The sequence below is a fragment of the Caretta caretta genome, chromosome 2, assembly GCF_965140235.1.
Source record: "Caretta caretta isolate rCarCar2 chromosome 2, rCarCar1.hap1, whole genome shotgun sequence".
Lineage (NCBI taxonomy): Eukaryota > Metazoa > Chordata > Testudines > Cheloniidae > Caretta > Caretta caretta.
In genome coordinates, this window is record NC_134207.1 from 22,045,111 (window position 1) to 22,065,643 (window position 20,533).

The following is a 20,533-nucleotide window of genomic DNA, read 5'->3' on the forward strand; positions in this document are numbered from 1 at the left end:
TTAAATATTTATTTTTAAAAATAGTCCTCCTTGTATTATACAATATTTGATATTCAGATGTAAGAGTAGGATTAAGTAAATAGAAACATTGAATAACTGTAGAAGTTTCTCAGATTTTTGAGGGAGGAATGAGGCACTCTCTCTAGATGTCACTAAAATTCTCTGAGGAAGAATTCTGTGTATCTTGAAAACATTTCTCTCACCATCCGAAATTGGTCCCATAAAAGATACTACCTCACCCACCTTGTCTCTGTAATATCCTGGGACTGAAATAGCTACAACAATGCTGCATATAAAATTCTCTGCAGATTTCCGTTACTTTTGTTAATTGTTTTATGTTGGTCTTTTATCTGAACAGCACCACAAATATGCAGAGAGTTTTATGGACAAAAATATCTTTTTCCAGTGGTGATGTGGAGTCACGTATTTTCCCATGTTCTGCGAATCATGTGAATACTTTCCTCAACTTTTTTTTTTTTTTTTTTGGTGCATCTAAATAGTTAATATAGTACAGCATATATTTAAGCATTTCACTAGTCAACATCTTTCCATGGTTTGACTGTCATAGCAACTGGAAACCATTTATATTGTGTGCAACAAGTGGCTGAAATTTTTTGTTTCTAGATACCGTCAGCTTGTGTTTTGGCATTTCCTGCCTGAAATATCTGACAACCACTGGAAAAGCAATGAACTTGTTCACTAAACGTTATAGCCTAAGTGTCTGCTTTATTTCCATCTCATTTTTAGGTTTTAGAGATCTTCATGATTTTACTGCCTCATGAGGCTATCCCAGTGAGTAAAATTGACAACTGCTCAGCAGTTATTATATAGAGTCCACCTCCTTCAGGATTCTTAAGTAAGTGTTACCTGGTTTCTGTGCATCTTATCCACCAGTCCAGAATTTTCCCCTAGCATAGTCCCTTTCCTCTTCATGGATAGTCCTATAAAGAAAAGGAGTACTTGTGGCACCTTAGAGACTAACAAATTTATTAGAGCATAAGCTTTTGTGAGCTACAGCTCACTTTGCTCATGAAAGCTTATGCTCTAATAAATTTGTTAGTCTCTAAGGTGCCACAAGTACTCCTCTTCTTTTTACGGATACAGACTAACACGGCTGCTACTCTGACTCCTATAAAGGATTTTAGATTAGGTTAGATTACCTTTCTGGTAGACATGGAAAATACTTTTGGTTGTTTTGTGTGTTTAAAGCCCTCACTGTCCTGATTATGATTATCTTGGCAAGTGATTTGCTGGCTTTGCCTTGACAGGCAGGTCGGAGAGAAACTTGTGTTCTGGACTGATGGATCTGAGGCACAGAAACTAACTTCCAGGTAAGAAATTATCCTTCAATCTGTGTATGGTAGGGGTACTAGGTTGAGAGTATTTGTACTTTCCTTGACTGTTCATATTATTTCCTCCCCCTTTTCCAGCATCCACTGTTAAACTGCTAACAATGATTTCTTTTCTGTTCTGCTTTGGAGGAGACAATTAAAATATGACCAGTACAGTATCTGAAATTATTCTTTCTTACAAAATACCCTATTTAGATTTTTAACACTTTTACATTGAGACTTGATATTGCCCAGCTGTATCTTACATATTTAAGGGAGCATCCATTCCCATATCAAATATCACCAATAGCAGATTGCAGGATTATAATATTAGAGAGTGATTCTAATTTTTAAAATAAAATTATAACAAGTTATTACTTGGATTACTAGTAGACCTTGTGTATTTCTTTATGGCTGCCAGTTTCATTGTATCCTTATTTCTTAATCGTTTGGTCACTCACAGACTAGCACTAGTGCTTCTTTAGTAGACTTGACTAATTTCCTGAATATCCCTGGTTATCACTCACCTAATCATTTTCCTTCTGGACGGAAGGAAAAAAACCTGAATCTAAACTGCTGTACATAGCTTGAAGGAGTATAGATCAGCCACAGTCAGCAGATTTTGTCTTTTTGCTGAACTAGGAACATATTGGAAAAACAGTGCTGTATTAGCGTTCAGATTTATGTCCTTCAAGCTTAATCCTTTTGCAATAAATCTAACTTTGTTTTAAAACAATTTATCAACTATAAACATGTAAAGAACTTAGATTTGAGAAGTTGTGGGGGGAAAAAACCCCACTTCCCTAGTTGATTGCTGGGCCTCAGTTATTAGGAAATAGAGAATGCCTTACACTTCCTCATATATAGGGTATTCCAATGGTTTGCTAGTATGGTTCTCTTTCCATTTCACTCCTCCTGCTGCAAGACACAATCTGGTGTCTCCTTCAGTTGTGTGCCTTAGCCAGAAGGTCTGGTGAGAAGCTCTCTCGAGACCTGATGCCGGGGCTGCTTTCATTTTTGAGACACACATACTCCCTATTTGTGTATTGAGTTTACAGTATGATGGTAACTCTTAAAACTGAATTTCTGCATGAACGTTCTACTGAGGTTGCAGGGGTTACTGGCTTTTTTTTTAAAAATGGAAAAAATTAAGGACCCTTTGCTTGTTTTTCCTTTAGCATTGTTATGTAAGGTTTCAATTTGTCCCTTTCTAGTTGAAAAATAATGAAAAATCAAACAAACCACAGCTTGTATCCATTGTGCTAAGCCTTGAAAATTCAAAAGATCAAACACAGCTTTTGTGTATGACTGTACTGTGAAGTGTATTTCAAGTTTTTAATTACATCTAGAATTTTGGTCTTTCAACTGTTGGGGGCTGTCTTGCTAATAAGATAGTGACATTAATGTGGTTACAGTCTTGTAGATTTCTTTAAAGCCGTGGTTTTATACACTACAACAGGGGTCAGCAACCTTTCAGAAGTGGCATGCCGAGTCTTCAGTTATTCACTCTAATTTAAGGTTTTGCGTGCCAGTAATACATTCTAATATTTTTAGAAGGTCTCTTTCTATAAGTCTATAATATATAACTAAACTATTGTTGTATTTAAAGTAAATAAGGTTTTTAAAATGTTTAAGAAGCTTCACTTAAGATCTGCATTTTAATTTAATTTTATCAGTTTAGTGTGATCTTTGGCCTTGCTTTTCCTTGCTGAGTTTTCCAATGTCTGGCACATATTTGGATACTTTAAGCTGCACACAGGCTTCTGAGAGATCAGTTGTTAACCAGCTCCGAGAGGGACAGAGGACAGATTTCATGTGTGAAAATACCTGTTCACACAAGTATGTGGATCCAAATGCTGAAAGCATTGCAAACGTAATTTTCTTCAAACAGTTAAATTTCACTGGCAGGGACGTCCAGCAGGTCAGAATAGAGGCCCCATGATCTCTCTCGGTAGCTTCAAGTGCACTCCACAGATCTCCAAACTTTGATGCCCACAATTCTGAGCTTTTTAACTGAATGAGCTGTATTTTGAAATCTTCAACACCCATCCACTGAAATACAGACAAATCCAAGTTGTTTTTGTTGAACTCTTCAGGTTTAATTAGAAAAGAAAGCATTGGGCCAAATTTCTGGAAATGTTGAAATCTGTCAGAAAGTTCTGATTCCAGTTCTTGCATGTACATTCTAATCTCAGCGTCAAACGCAGTGCACTGTTCCACGTGGCATGATAGTGATGAAAGCAGCAAATCGGGACTTAAAACTATCCCAGTACAGTGGTTCTGGAACTATTTTTAAGGTGGGGGTGCTGAGCTGCGCCCCCTCTTGCCGCTGTCTGCACCCCTCACTGCTCCAGGCTGTGGGCTGGGACCCCAGGCCGGCGGCGGAGCCCCCGGGACTGGTGGCTGGGACCCCAGGCTGGTGGATGGGACCCCAGGCTGGGACTGGTGGCCAGGACCCGGGCAGTGTGAGTGCCACTGAAAATCGGCTCGTGTGCTGCAGGTTGCGTATCCCTACACTACAAAGTGACTGCAAAAATGGTATTCTGGAGTGTCATGGTTGTGTCTCAATTATTCTAGTTCAAATTTGCTTGTTAAAAGAATATTTTTTTCTGCCAGCGTTAAACTCAGAATTGGGCTCTGAGAATAAAGCTAGGTTCTTTCCTTCTCAAGCGTCGTGATCTGTAATAAAGGTACTGCAGGCTTTAGCCAAAGTACAGTTGTGCACGTTGGAGCATGATTGGGTGATCAATCAAGAGTTCCTTGTGCTTTCCTTTGAAGTGCAATTCCTACAGGCTCGCTGCAGCAACCTGTAGGAGAGAGCTTTAATGTCCAGTGCTTGGATAACATGCCCAGCTTCAGGTTGTGTCCCTGATCCTGGCAAAGGTAACATCAGGGTGACAGTGTATGCATATCTGAGGGTCAGTGTTGGTGGACCTGCATTTAATTTCCTGGGCTCAACTCCACATAACGAATACCACCACCAGTTTGGTCCCCACAATTCAAGGTTGGATTTCTTTTCATTACCTTAACATCTTGGTCCTTACCTTCGAGCTCTTAATGGTTTGGGCCCAGGATACCTAAACGATTTTCTCATGCTTCAGGAACTCAATTGCTGCTGTTAAAGGCAGTGGCCTCTGCCACTGTCGTATTGTTTACTTTTAATCTTGCATCAACAATGAAAAATCCATGCTATTAGATGATAAACTTCTTTCCAATATCCGTATACAAAATGCTATCTGCTCTGTACTTAGAGTATCTTTTTTTAAACCTGCTTCTGTAAGGGCTTCATGCACCATGAAATGTGCTGTTGTTTATTTATGTAGACCTATTACTGCCTTATTGCTGTTTTTCCAGAACTTTCCCCCAAAATTTTAAAGCAAAGGTACTCATCAAATTTTTTTGAATATAGGCAACTTATTTTGCATAATTTTGATAATTTTTCAGTTTAATAATTATATGGAACTAGTCTGAGGCTTTCCTATTCCATATTTAAAAATTACTAGAGAACTTTATCATCATGACTGACATGCTATCTTGAATCCAAGTTAGCTGTATCCTTGTATAATATATTGATCCATACCTGTATTTTCATTACTCCACTACAATCACATTCCTTTATATATCCTAGATGCAGAAAATAGAGAGAGATACTGTAAACATTTTATATTGCAATGAAATGGAAGTATGATTAGACTAACTTTCTAATTTCGTTTTGACCTATCTAGAGAAGTTGGAAGTTGCACCACCATCCCCAGGACAGCTGAAACACGGTAAAAAAAAAAACAAAAAACTTATTAAATATAGTTAATAGTTGTATATATTCTTTGATTGCTCATACTTTTAAATACTTTGTCTTATTCTCAAAACTGTTCAGATTTATTCTAACTCCTCCTTTCATTAATGGGAGCTATCTACATATTTTCCTTAGAGACTAGTGAGAGAACCTACATCTGGAGTGCACTGAGGTATTACAAAGTATCTGCAACCACCCTGCTGCTGTTTCATAATACGCTAATTGGGGAAATGACCAAATATCTTTGGTGTGTCTTATTGTCCCTAATGTCTAGTTTACCCAAACCCCAAGTATAAACTGTTACTGCATTGGAAAAGAAATTCAAAGCCAATACGGAACAGTGTATTGGTTCCAAGTTGTGTTGTTACGGTAGCATTTTTTTTGAAGCTGGAAATTTTAATGACCAATCAGGTTCTTATTCTTGTCGCTGACCTTTTGCAGTATTAGTTTTAGCTTTCTTTTATTTAGTGGTCTACTTACAGATGTTACATTATTAAGATGGTAGAGGGGTGTGTGTGTGCGTGCACATGCAGTATAAATATAGGCGTTGGATAACATTTCTGAGAATTTAGTAGTCAAGTCAGTGTGGTTATAGCACAGTGTTCTCTCCTATAGATGTAAGTTTGGGATTTGGCTAAAAATTGTAGGTGTTAAGATTCAGTGAATTTCTTTTTTGGCAGGAAGTGGTATCTGAGTAAATTATTTCTTATCCCACAGAAGTAGATTATCATGTGTGTGTGGAGCGGTGGAGGGGGACTAGAAAAAATAAAACTATTTGTATACACTGAGTAGAAATATTTTAATTTTTTAACTGCGTTTACATCTGCTTAATGTTGATCTTCCATAAACACTTTAGCAAACAGATTTACTGGCAGGAATGTTTGCCAAAGCAATTTATATTTAAGCAAATATTTCAGAATATTAATGGAAAGGAAATTTCAGATCAAAAGTATTCATGCTGTTAGTCTGCAAAGAGCTACTCGCATGCAGTGACCGAACTGAGTACGTGAAACAGTGAACAAATAAATAAAAACTTCATTTTGATCACAGATAATTCACAAACAGGGAAAAAAATCCACCCCACTCCAAATTATTCTTGACAAATTATGTGTTCAGCTCTATTTATTAACAGAATGTAAGTACCTTTTTCTTGTACATCGATGGACAAACACACTACTACACCCTTTTCCCTTTTTTAGTTGTGTAAGTTGTTTGTAGTGTTACTCGTTCAGGGATCAGTCTAAACCCTATTGAAGTTATTAGAATCTCATTGATTTCATTTGAGTTTGATCCATAGTTGGTAATACAGATCTTGAAAGGCACTGCAGTGTTTCACACTTGGTGTTTTCTATCTATATTGCCTTTCTAATGTCCTCCATGTTCAAGCATGCTAACATACCAGATGTATACAAATCACAATCCACTACACATTTTCAAATGCAGATATGAAGGGAGAGAGTTTTTACTGTCATGTAAAATAGTTCCAAAATTCCAAACTAAACCTTTAGTATTTGGGGGCAAAAAAAAACTTATTCAAGTATGGTATTTTAGTTCCAAAATTGGATTATATCTAGGTGCCTCTACTGGATAGTATGAGTTGACTGTACCATTCACCTTTTTATTATTCTTTCAGTTTCCCTTCAATGTGAAATTAATACTCACAGGTTTTCACTCTACCCTTCTTTCTTTCTCTGTCTTCCCCCCCCCCCTACCCCTCCCCTCCCCCGGTGGTTGTACTTCTGTATGTTTACAAAATAGCATAAATTTTAAAAGACCATAGATTTTTAAGATGATATTGGGGAAAAAATGTCAAATGGCAGAAACATGGGGAATATTACCAAAAAGATGTTTAAATGAGTCTAATCCCCACATTTGTTTTTTAAGTTATATGCGTTATACTTCAGTTCCCTATTTAATATTTATATTCTAGTAGCACCCAGAGTTTCTAATCAGGACTGAGGCTTCACTGAGACAGGTGCTGTATAAACACGTACAAAGACACATTCCTAGCAGAAGAGCTGGGTATGATAGCAGAAAGAAAATTGTGCTGTAATAAAAGCCTGCTTATTATTGAAGGAAGGTACTCGTGTCATAGACCATACCAAGTTACTACAATATTGAGTTATATCAAGTGGCATTTTCTTCTCTTGAACTATCAGAGGAAAGGTGAGGGGTAGAGAAAAAGGGAAGGGTTGGGAATGCAGAAAATGGAGATGAAACTCAGTTCTTCAAGCAGGGAAATGAGGAGCAGATTTAAGTGTAGAAAATGTTAGCACTGGCCAAGAAACATAAAGGAAGACATACTCCCTGATCTGAGGAGTTTACAGTCTTAAAAAAATCACAGCTCCAGGAACATGTTAAGGAAGCCAAGATAATGTAGATAATTATAGATCCTCGCAGGGTCTCGGAGTCTGGGCTCCAGCCTTAGCTCAAATGTCTACACTGATATTTTGTAACCCCACAGCCCAGGTTAGCTGAGGATAGCTGCAGCCATGCTGTGGGTCTTCTATTGCAGTGTGAGCATACCCAGTGAAAACAAAAAGGTCAGGACAACAAGTCCAAGCTATATAAAAGCAGCCGGGGAAAGACTACTGCATGTGTGTGTCTTAATTTGTCTTTTAAATCTGATATCTTGCAATTGAACAGTTGAAACTTAGATTTATTTAAATGAGTGAACTCAGCTATAGAGTCTTACTTCTTATTTTTCATTTCTTTCAGTGTTCTTCCACAATGCAATACCTTTTGTAGGGTTTGGATTCTTGGATAATGCAATTATGATTGCTGCGGTAAGTTTGTCTTTGTCTGATTTTGATAAAGGAACTGTAGTGTCTCAGATTAAATAAACATAGTTTCCACTCATCACTTCTATTATGATTTCCAGAAGACTTTTTTTTCTACCATGTTGCTAACTTCAGTCCCATTTTAGTACTTCCACTGAGAATATTTTCACATTTTATTTATACAGAATATTTTCAAAATTTGTTTTTTTTTTTCTTTTTCAGAATAGTGATGTTCATGTCTGAAGGGGCAAAATTAAAGCTGATCTTATTTTTGCCTGGTTTGAAAAGAACTTGCTTTTTTTTCCTGCTCTTAAAGATCTGTGCAGTGTGAGCGGTCTAATGTGTGAAGAATCCTTTGTTCTGTTGACTGACACTGGCTTGCCATGTGACATTAGACATGTAATGAAACATGTCTTATTTATAAAATGGTTATAATATATACACAGCACACGGGAGTGTTGACTGACACTGGCTTGCCATGTGACATTAGACATGTAATGAAACATGTCTTATTTATAAAATGGTTATAATATATACACAGCACACGGGAGTGTTGACTGACACTGGCTTGCCATGTGACATTAGACATGTAATGAAACATGTCTTATTTATAAAATGGTTATAATATATACACAGCACACGGGAGTATTGTCATGCTTAATGTTTGTAAAGAATGTTCGTGATTTGCTGATAAGTGGTCCTATAGATATGCTGTAAGTGCTTTTGCTGCTTTTTATTATATACAGTATTTTATTAATCTAGGTGGGTTTAATTGGAATAACACTTTCAAATATTTCTACCTAATTCATCGATTCTGTGGCCAGAAAAGATCATTTTGATCATCTAGTCTGAACATCTGTATAACACAGGCCATAGAACTTCCCCAAAATAATTCCTAAAGGCAAAATAAACTAGTGGAGTGGGAACAGGAGTAGAGGCCAAAAACTCTTACTTTTAATCTTGATTTTTACCACCGACCCTAGGGGGTTGGGCATGCTACTTAATCGCATTGTGTCATCTTCCTCATCTGACAAATAAGGCCCTATCTCATGTGGTGTTGAGTATACTAAACTGGGAGGAGTGGTAGATACGCTGGAGGGGAGGGATAGGATACAGAAGGACCTAGACAAATTGGAGGATTGGGCCAAAAGAAATCTGATGAGGTTCAATAAGGATAAGTGCAGGGTCCTGCACTTGGGATGGAAGAATCCAATGCACAGCTACAGACTAGGGACCGAATGGCTAGGCAGCAGTTCTGCGGAAAAGGACCTAGGGGTGACAGTGGACGAGAAGCTGGATATGAGTCAGCAGTGTGCCCTTGTTGCCAAGAAGGCCAATGGCATTTTGGGATGTATAAGTAGGGGCATAGCGAGCAGATCGAGGGACGTGATCGTTCCCCTCTATTCGACATTGGTGAGGCCTCATCTGGAGTACTGTGTCCAGTTTTGGGCCCCACACTACAAGAAGGATGTGGATAAATTGGAGAGAGTCCAGCGAAGGGCAACAAAAATGATTAGGGGTCTGGAACACATGAGTTATGAGGAGAGGCTGAGGGAGCTGGGATTGTTTAGCCTGCAGAAGAGAAGAATGAGGGGGGATTTGATAGCTGCTTTCAACTACCTGAAAGGGGGTTCCAAAGAGGATGGCTCTAGACTGTTCTCAATGGTAGCAGATGACAGAACGAGGAGTAATGGTCTCAAGTTGCAGTGGGGGAGGTTTAGATTGGATATTAGGAAAAACTTTTTCACTAAGAGGGTGGTGAAACACTGGAATGCGTTACCTAGGGAGGTGGTAGAATCTCCTTAGAGGTTTTTAAGGTCCGGCTTGACAAAGCCCTGGCTGGGATGATTTAACTGGGAATTGGTCCTGCTTCAAGCAGGGGGTTGGACTAGATGACCTTCAGGGGTCCCTTCCAACCCTGAGATTCTATGATTCTATGATTTATTATTTTGATTAGCATTTGAAGATGTAAAAGTGTTAAAATAATTATAACATGTATTAGTTTTACATTTAGCTAAGAGAATTAAAATAGGAAATTAGTGTGCTGAGATTGGGACTCCTGTTTTCTGATGTCCAGCAGATAGCCACTGTGAAACAAATATATAGTATGAAATGAATATAGGAGGTATTAAACATATGAAGCAGGGACCTGTATTTAAGGGAATGGGAAAGGCTGGAAGGAGATGTATTGATCAAGTAGAAGCTATGGTATTACCTATCTCTGTACTTCTAAATAACGAAGCAAGCAGCCGTCAGTCTGTTATGTTAAATATGAATGTTCTTAACTTATTGCTGACAAGTAATGCCTCAAATAATGACAAGACGAACTTTTATTTTCAGGGAACCCAAATAGAATTATCGATTGGAGTTGTCCTGGGAATAACTACTATGGCAGGCAAGTAAGATAAACACAATAAATGTAAACCAAAATAGCAAATTCCTTCAGTCTAGACTGAAAATAAGCCACATGGATTTGAAACAGCTGCTCTTTGTTCCATAATTGAATCTTGTTTATAGAGAAACAATTCTGTTGTTAAAAGTAAGTATTCCATATACAGTCATGGAATTTTCAGCTGAAATAGCCTCTGAAGATATTGATTGTATAAAAATCCAGTTGTGTTACTTTTTTTTTTTTAAAAAAGTGGCATTTCTTTAGGAAAGCTGTAAACCACCACAGGTCTGATTCTACAAGCTGCTATGTGCCTGCAACTCCAAATAAAGTACACAGGAGTTGAGGGAACTCACCTTGCAAAATCAGGCCCACAGTCTATAGCTGTTAAGTATGTTTAAATGATCATGTCTGTTTACCAGTATTTGCAACATGTTGTTTTAATTCTGTCATTGTTTGAAAGAAGACTCTAAAGTTCCAGTTGCAGAGAAACGGCACTTAAATGCTTACATGAAAGTAGGGATGACTTTGTCTTGTATAAATCTAGATATAACTCTTTTGCAAAATTCTGCTTTACTACAAAATTATCAAAAGTATTTTTGTTTAACTAATTAATGGTGGCCAATACCAGATGCTTCAGTGGTAATGAACAGAACATGGCAATTATTGAGTGATCCATCCCTTGTTATCCAGTCCCAGCTTCTGGCAGTCAGAGGTTTAGAGACACTGAAGGCATGGGATTGTATCCCCAAACCATCTTAGCTAATAGCCATTGATGTATCTATCATCGATTAAACTCAACTAATTCTTTTTGAACCCAGTTATACTTTTGGCCTTCACAGCATCCCCTGGCAAAGAGTTCCATACATTGACTGTGTGTTGAATGAAGAAGTACTTCTTATGTTTAAACCTGCTGTCTGTTAATTTTATTGGGTGAACCCCTAGTTTTAGTATTTTGTGAAAGGGTAAATAACACTTCCCTGTTCACTTTCTCCACACCATTCATGATTTTTTAGATCTGTATCATTTTGGAATGCAGAGATGTATAGTTTCTCCATCTGGGTGTTCTCCTCAAATACTAGTTAATAGGACATAGAATGAGTAGTTTCCTTCTCTGTTTTTAGGAAAATACACATTAGCAACAGGAATTTAGTTATAAATCCAGTAGCATTAGCAGACCTTTTTGAATGACTTTCTTAACATGCCTAGTGTAGACCTAGAAAGAGTGCTCAGTTGGAAAATGTCAAACATAAAAGCCACAAAAATGTGACTAAAAATAGTGCCATGCTTTGTAATTTGCTTTACGGAGTCCCTGTTAAAATGTGAAATATCATCAAGAAAAACTGTAGATTGAGAGGAAATTGGTGTCTGATTATGCCATGTTGATTTACTTCTGTTATGTGATATTTGTGTGTGTGTGTATATATATAGTTATTTATTTAACTGGGAAGAAAATCTAAGTTAATTAGAACTATCCTTAAGATTAGTTTGGTAATTTAAAGCTTTTTGTTCTGCTTGCCCATACAAGATTCAATATGCATGTTGGTATACACTGACTGAATTACCAGTCTTAGACATTTTTACACCAGATCTGAAAAAGTTGTGTCTAGGCACTGCCAATGGCATTAAGTAACAGACAGGCAAAGCCTAACAGGCACTTTGGGCTTTATGGAGGCACTGTGGTGTCTTTAGTGTTTTGCAGTCCCCATGGAATGCTTTGTGACCACTCCATGTTGGATAGACTTACAACCTTTACATTGGCCAAGTGAACTGTTATATTTTGGTGCTGGGGGTATCTGTTAAACCAAACGTGTTATACCAACTATCTGAATTATCTCCTTTATTTTTACTTCTGAGATAAAGAAATAATTTAAGTTTCGAAGTTGGAGTACTTCCTGTTTACTTTCAGTGGTATGTACTCTCTCCGCACATGTGGGACAGCGGCCCAGAAGGCAAGAGGAATTGGTTTGCCTTGTGTAGACTGACTTTATCTTTTTAATGTTAATTAAATTTAAAAAAAAAATCTAACAACAAAAAAGTAAACCTACTTGCGAGTTCTGCTCTTGCAACATAAATGTTTTAAATGTGTGTAATGTAAAACATTACTCTTTCAGGCATGTATAAAATATATTTCTCAGAATAAGAGCTAGTCTACATGACCAATGCAACTGTACCACTGTAGCGCGTCTCGAAGACTCACTCTGCCTATGGGAGAGCACTAGCCTGTCGGCATAATTACTCCACCTCTATGAGAGGCAGAAGCTATGTCCATGGGATACCACTGCCTTTTACTGGAATATCTGTCATACCTAGCTATACAACTTCTGGTGCGAGTGCTGTTGCTTCTGCTAACTGACTGGAAGCCTTTTTGTGTGACTCCAACTAAGGACTCCTAGTTCCTGTGTCAGATATACAAAGTTGGCTGGTGGCTGTGGCCATTGTTAACTAAAGTCTGAAAATTTGTTATTCCATGTCCCAGAACTGAGTGATTTTCCTGAATTTAATAAATTCAAGAAAATAAGTGCACCACCTATGATGTTAAAGCTCTGCTAGACCTAGTGTTACAAATTGTGCTGCTAAAAGAAATCCTAGTGTAAGAGAAGAAACTTAATTCTGGATACTCATGCTATATATCTTAATTACTCTTTTGTCCGTGGGTTTTGTAAAATAATGCTTTCCTGTTTCTCAATTTTTCAGCTGCTGCTTTGGGAAATCTTGTTTCAGATTTAGCTGGACTCGGGTAAGTCTGCATTTTGCTTGAAGTATGTTATTGCCTGATCTCAAAAAAACAAAACAAACCCCCCCCACTCAACAAAGCTTAATACACTGTAGAAATCCCTTTGGGTGTTTCTAATTCTTGAAATGTATATTATCAAACCAGATACCCATAAAGATACCAAAATAATTGCCCTTCTCTCCTTGCTTTGCTCAGAAATAAAGCTGCATTCTTCTTCGAATTACTGCACCTGTGGCTCCCAGTTATGGTGTTCATATGCCCCAGCACAGGAGTTTTGAACATTTTCAGTAGCAGTGTCCAGGAGGGGGTTGCCTTGTATGCCCTCATTCCCCAAGTACATAAAGGGCACAGTGATCCCAACTGCCACCCAGTTCCTTCTAACTGCCTCAGCCAGCGAGTCAGAACAACTATCGGTGTGTCTACACTGCAAAGAAAAAAACACAGGGCAGCAAGTCTCACATTCTAGGTCAACTGACTCAAGCTTGCAGGGCTTGCTGTACAGGGCCAAAAATAAAAGCTAAAAATTTCTGCTTGGGCTTTGAAACCCAGCGGAGAGGTGTGGGGGACGCGAAGGGACCTAGCACTGTCTTCACAGGGGCTTAGGTCAGCTTCATAGCACTGCTCAGGGGTGTGGATGTCACACCCCTGACCAGTATAGTTAAACTGATGTGCTTTTCTAGTGTAGGCCAGGTCTCAGTTTCGCAGCATCGAATCCTGTCTCTGTGGCTGGGAGGGCAGAGGAGTTCTTCAAAGGAGCTGTTATGCCAGTGCTGAGAGTGCAGAGGAGCGCTGTTGTGCTGAAGCATAGCACAGAGCTGTGACAGAAATCTTCCTCTTCCTCTTCAGCTAAAAGATCTCAAAGGAAGAAGAATTCAGACAGTCACCTTCTTTCCTCCTCTTCAGCACAGGCTTCAGCAGCACTCTCCCTTTCAGCATCAGAGTGGTTCGGACAGTCTTCTGCAGTGCTTCCCTCGTTGGCACAGCACCTTTGATCAAAGCCCGTTCTGGGCCAGGGTTTCAGCTGCTGAGGAAACTTCAAAGCAGGGAGAGACATCTACAATACCCTCGCTGCAGGGACCTTTTTACAACTAAATTTGCAGTTCCAAAGGCTTCTTTTATGTCTTTGCCAAACCTCAGGGTCACTCCAGATCCTATGTCACCAGTCCTAGAAGTTCCCCAATCTTGATACCAAACATATCCCTTCCTCAAAACGAAGCCAGGGTACCGCTAAAGAAAATTGCTTTGAACCAGCATGTTGATACAATTAAGGATTTAAGTTCCAATCAAATCCTTCCATCTCCTGTTATGGGTTCTGCACAGGGCTTTGGAGCTGTGCTCTGGCTCTGCTCCAGCTCCAGGCAAAAAAACCTGCTGCTCCGTGCTCCCAGCTTCGGGCTCCGCTCCAAAGCCCTGGTTCTGCATTAGAAGTTTCTTCATCCAAAGATGCTGACGGGAGTCCTCCACCAAAAAGGAAATTGCATGAACGGAAAGAAAATAAGTCTTGGCAGGCATATGGAAAAGACCTTCCCATTTAACCCAAGGACGCTAATTATTACTATGCTCCTTGATTCCCTCCACTACTTTCCATATGGTCCACAACCATGGCCATATTTGGCTCTCATGGCCTCAATAGTTGCAATTTTGAGGGACAAGTTCTCCCACAGTATATGAAATCTATTCATGAGTCACCTGCTACAAACCCTATAGTCCTGATCACCCATTAAGTTAAGATGCAGAGGAACAACAAATTGTAAGTGATGGTGAAATACCAGCCCATCAGGACAATTCTTCTGATCTTCTTTCTTACCTGATGGAAACCATTTCATAGGCTATACCACTTTCAGCGGATGATTTTTAAAATCTTTGAGGAATCATTGAAGCATATGACAAAAACAATAGAATTTACTATGGTGACAGTTCAGGAAAAACAAACTTTTTGATATTCTACAGTCAGCATCCCAAAGCAGGTTTGCACTACCTATTAATGAAGGAGTATTGGATCCAACAAAAGATTTCTGGGCTACCTCTGTTTCCATTTCAGCTATTTTAAAACACACTGATCATAGATATCAGGTGCCCCCTAGGATTTGAGTATCTTTGTCACATCATCATCTCGCTTCATCACCACTGGTTGCTGCAGCCAATGAACGATCAAAACAGACTAGGAAATCTGTTCCAAAGGAGATTGGATTTTTTTTGAAAGAAAATTTACTCTTCAGCATTTTTATAGATCAGGATAGCAAATTATCAAATCATGCTGTCTAAATATGATTATATCCAGTGGGTAGACTGTCGTTTAAGGACAAATTGCACTCAGAATAGAGCTGAGTTTAAAGCTATTTGTGAAGAAGAGCAGCTTATTGCTAAAACCTCTCCAAGCTACGTTAGATGCTGCTGATTTGAGTGCTTGTTTAGTGGCTGTAGGTATCATGATGCAGTGCTCATTGTGGTTCTCTGCATCAGGTTTACCAAAAGAACTGCAAGTGACAATTGAAGATCTGCCATTTGATGGTCAGAATCTATTCAGTGCCAAGTCTTACGAATCTCTGCATTAATTAAAAGACTCAAGTTGCACACTCAGGTCATTGGGTTTATGTAATCCTTCCTTCAAAAAGAAATTAGTTTCATCCTCAATTTTCATTCTCCAGATATAGGAATGCTCAATGTCCTTCTTTTTCATATTCCTGACACCAAAGGCCCTTCTGAAAAATCTAGAAAGAAATTTAGATATCAGAAGTAGTAATCAACTCCACTGCCCTCTTCTAGAATTACTCAGTTGGGTCAGACACACAGACGTCAGATTTGATGCTCTTTTACTCCACCCTTTGGTTCCCATCTATTTTATTTCCTGGAGGCTTGGTAGAAATCACCACAGATTGATGGGTCCATTAAGTAATCAGGGATGGTTATGTCATTCAGTTTCAATCCTTGCCTCCTTCCCAGTCCCTTTTCAGGGACCTTTCTTATGAGAGTGTCATGGATCAGAAAATTGACAAAACTGCTCAAGCTTGGAGCAAGAGAGTTAGTTCCTCAGCAGTATATGGGAAAAGGCTTGTATTCTCCCTGTTTCCTCATATTAAAAATAAAGGTGACTTGCGTTCAGTTCAAGATCTCAGGAACCTCAACAAATTCATTTGGCATGCAAGGTTCTACATGGTAACTCTTGCTTCAGTTATCCCTGTGCTGGATCCCATAGATTAGTTCATTACCTTTGACTTACAGGACACTTATTTTCATGTATCAATCACACCCAGCACACAGAAAGTATCTGTTTTATGGCTCTGGGGAGTCATTACTCATTCAGAATACTACTTTGGAATTTCATCAGTACAGAAGACATTTACAAAATTCTTGTCAGTAGTGCAGCCCATCTCCTCAGAAAAGGGTTGCATATTTACCATTCCCTAGAAGACTGGCTTGTGTAGGGGAAGTGACGAACACAGGTCATAACGGCAGCAAAGAAAGTGATTTGTTTGTTTTCATTCCTGGGTTTAAGGATCAACTTTAAAAAGTCTACTCAGATTCTGTCCCAATACATAGAGTTCATCAGAGCTCTCTTAGACTCAATAGCAGTGAGACGTTCCTCGCGCCGGACAGATTTCAAATAATAAAAAATCTGATTCTTCACTTCCATACTTACCCACAGACAACAATAAGGATATGCCTGAAGCGTCTAGGCCATATGCTTTGTGTACATTTGTAACCCCATTTGCCAGGTTACGTCTGGCTGTTTCAAGCATGGATCAAAACTGTTTACAGACCAGCAATCCACACTAAGTCAGTGAAAGTGCTGATCCTAGATCAAACTCTATTCTTGATGGAAAGGTGGATGATACATGGAAATGTATGTGCAGGAATTCCATTTGCCCCTCTGATTGCACCCAAAACTTTGATAACATATGCACCCAATATGAGCTGGGGAGAACACACAAATCAAGACTGGAGGCCATGAGTTCGAACATATCTAGAATCCACAGTTCACATAAATGTACTTGAACCAAGGGAGGTAAGATTAGCTTGCAAAGCATTTCTACCTGTCATAAAGAATTCTTAAATCCAAGTTCTGACGGACAATTCCATGGCTGCCTATTACTTAAACAGATGGAGGCACGAGGTCAGGCCTTCTTTGCCAACAAGCCATAAAACTTCGGGAATGGTGCATTCAGAATCACATAAAATTGACAGCTCTTCGTCTCCCAGAAAAGAAAAAATGGTCTGGTGGCCTCATGGAGGAGGAAAATGTACTTATCTCACAAGTGGGAAGTAAAAAAATGCAATACTAAACTGATTTTTTTCAAGTGTGGGGACTTCCCCAGATAGACTTAGTTACATCAGTTCAAAATAGGAAATGTGTGATATTTTGCTCTTGAGCAGGAAAGAATCTGGAATCTCTAACAGATGATTCATGATTTCTTGGTCACACCGTTTGATGTATGTTTTCCCTCCATTTCCACTAATTCCAAGGGTGTTAGACAATATGGCAAGAAAAGTCTTGAGTTATACAGATGGCTCTGGCTTGACCTTGCCAGTTTCGATTCTCAGATCAAATGTTACTGTCATCAGTTTATCACATTCACAGTTCTGGAAGGCCTGTTATCATAGAGTCACGGTCTGATTCTCCACCCAGCCTCTCTGCCTTTCACATCCTGGATGGTATCTGGATGTCTTCAACAGACAGAGAGCATTCTTCAGACGTACAGACCATTCTTCTTCGGAGTAGAAAATTATCCCATAGGGCTAAATACATGGCCAAATGGAAACATTTTTCTTTATGGGCAAGGTCGAAAGGCTACGCTCCATCTCAGTGTTCAGTTCCAATAATATTAGATTGCCTCTTATTTAAAGCATTCAAGACTTTATCTCTTCAATCAAATTCATTTGGCAGTGATATCTGTATTTCATTCTCCAAAAGAGGGAGATACATTTTTTTCCCCTCTCATAAATCAATGAATAGATTTATGAAAGGGCTTGTTCACATTTTTTTCCTTTTGTGAGAGAGATTGCTTCAGCATGGGACTTAAATTTAGTGCTTTCTTCACTTATGGACATCCCCACTTTGAACCTTTATCAGATTGTCCAGTTCATCTAACAGTGAAGGTAGCATTTCTGGTGCCAATTAACATCAGCTAGTAGAATAAGCATATTTCAAGCCATATGGATTAATCCTCCATGCACATTTTTTTCACATGGATAGAGTAACTGAGATTGCAGCCATATTTTATTTCCAAATTGCTATCAGATTTTCATAACAATCAGTTCACGCATTTACCAGTTTTTCCCCACAAAAGCTTCATTCTTCTCCTGCTGAATCAAAATTACGTATTTTAGATATGAGGTCCCTGTTATATTGCCTAGCTAGCACTAGATCTTTTCATAAAATGACAAGATTTTTCATTGCTTAGGATGACAAATCAAAAGGGATGGCTATTTCATCACAGACTTTCAAAATAGATATAGCATGTCTTAGAACTGCTTATATTAACAGGAAGAGACATCTGTCAAGCATTCAAACCACTCCACCAGAGCATAAGCTTCATAGATAGCAGCTTAAGTCAAGTCCTAATATAAGAAATATATATAACAGCTACCAGGTCTTTAGCTCGTACATTTACGAAACATTATTAGTTAATTACTGCTTCAAGACGTGACACCCATTTTGGTAGAGTTGTTTTGCTGTCTCTTTTCCAATAAGTCCTGGCTCTCATCTCTTAACAGATAACTGCTAGGTGATCGCTATAAGTGGGCTACTCATGTGCAGTACTGCGAAGGAGGAAGAATGGTTATTTACCTGGTAGTAACTGTGGTTCTTTGAGATTTTCTGCGCGTGTGGATCCCATGACACAGCCACCATCCCCACAGCTTAGAGTCCTATAAATGAGGATTCTGGGTGGCAAAAGGAACTGAATAGTGGTTGAGGTTGCTGTGACCTTTGTGCCTTTGGAGGGGACAGGCACAAGGGCATGCAGGTTACATGTGTGACGTCTACTGGACACTGCTAGTGAAAATGTTCCCAACCCCTGTGCTGGGGCACGTGGACCCCATAAGTGGGATCCACATGTGCAGAACGTCTTGAAGAACAACAGTTACTATGAGGTAAGTAACTGTTCTTTATCTGTTTCTTACAGTAGCTGGAATTACGATATCGTTACTCACATTGATTTCTCTTCCCGTTTCGGAATGTATTTTAGCCTTTGCTCCATTCCAAAAATATAGCAAAGTAGCTAAAGTTTAGCTTTAAAAGTTTTGCTGTATCCATTAAAAAGTATATTCACATACTTTGCAGATGATAAATAGAATTTTCACCCATTGTTGCAAACAGAACTTGCATTCACAAAACCCATTCATTTCAATGTGTTCTGTAGATGCAAATATGAAACAGTTGCCTACTGGTAAGGGTTAGAATTGTGTTTGCACAAATGTTTGTACCTGCAAAATGTGGACCCATGTATGTATGTGCATATATGTGTTTTTGTGCATGTCTAAATGGAGACTCAGTAGAGAACCAGCTGAAAACTTGACCCTAAGGACAGTTCATTAATGTTCAAGTTGCATTAATGTAATGAAATGGCCAGAAAGTGCAAAACTGTGTTCAGATTAGAGAAACATAACTAAAGTGCCATAAATCCAACATTTTAATATTTTTCATGCTAAGCTTTTTTTAGAGCAGTTCCTTAAAAATGTCCTTGATCATCTCAGCATGACATACATTCTGTGCTAGAATATGAAGTTGCCACCAGCAGCATGTAGAGTCAGTATTTGAGACTTTGGGCAAGATCTTTGGATAGCATCATATGCTGTCTTAGCCTCAGTTAGTTCAATGCTGTCTCATTCTGGAATAACAAAGCCCACAGTGAGAATCTTTTGGTGTTAGTATCTTCAAATAGCTTTTTCATATACAGGAAAAAATATGGAAGTAGTTATAAACTGTTCAGTCCTAATCTATAAACTGGACTTTATATTATAGTTTGAATAGACTCTGCATCTTTCAGTCCATCTAATGTAGTTTACTAGAGTGCCTAGACAGGTGATCTGGAACATCCCAACAATCTGCCTTCAGGCAGGTTTGTTCAGCTGGCCTGCATCTTTGGAATACACTCCTTTTTATGGAGTTTATTTCCAGAGGACTTGTGCAACCTAGAGCTCCGTAACTATTTCCTTGAGGCTTATTTGGCAGGCCAAGTCCTTCCCAAACTCATTTCCACCACCTTTACTGTGTAGCAGCCCTCTATCTGCACCTAACGATAAAAGTGAGACTAACCTCCAGGTGGATAAGTTGGTTAAAAGAGAGAGAGCTTTCCTAACTTGCATTCCTCTGCAGTGGGAAAACACTGCACTGTTAATACCAAGTGTTCCCCAGCAAGTGGCTAAAGTTCCAGGCATGCTTTGGAATATTGCCAAAGCTTTGACAAGAGGTAACAGGCTTTTAGAATCTCTACATAGAGAATTTCATGGTAATAACAATTTGCTCTTGGAAAACTGAAAAACCTGAAGAGTTGCATATAA

General features: G+C 38.8%; 1 protein-coding gene across 2 annotated transcripts in view; it reads left to right on the forward strand.

Annotated features, from left to right (window-relative positions):
- The window catches only part of TMEM65 (transmembrane protein 65), a 53,120-nt gene that overhangs the window by 24,377 nt on the left and 8,210 nt on the right, over window positions 1–20,533 (forward strand). For both annotated transcript variants that reach the window (XM_048841629.2, XM_075124947.1), the window contains 4 exons: window positions 5,057–5,101; window positions 7,843–7,910; window positions 10,245–10,299; window positions 12,991–13,033. In XM_048841629.2, coding sequence (XP_048697586.2) covers window positions 5,057–5,101; window positions 7,843–7,910; window positions 10,245–10,299; window positions 12,991–13,033 — 211 coding nt within the window. The remainder of the gene's footprint in view (window positions 1–5,056; window positions 5,102–7,842; window positions 7,911–10,244; window positions 10,300–12,990; window positions 13,034–20,533) is intronic.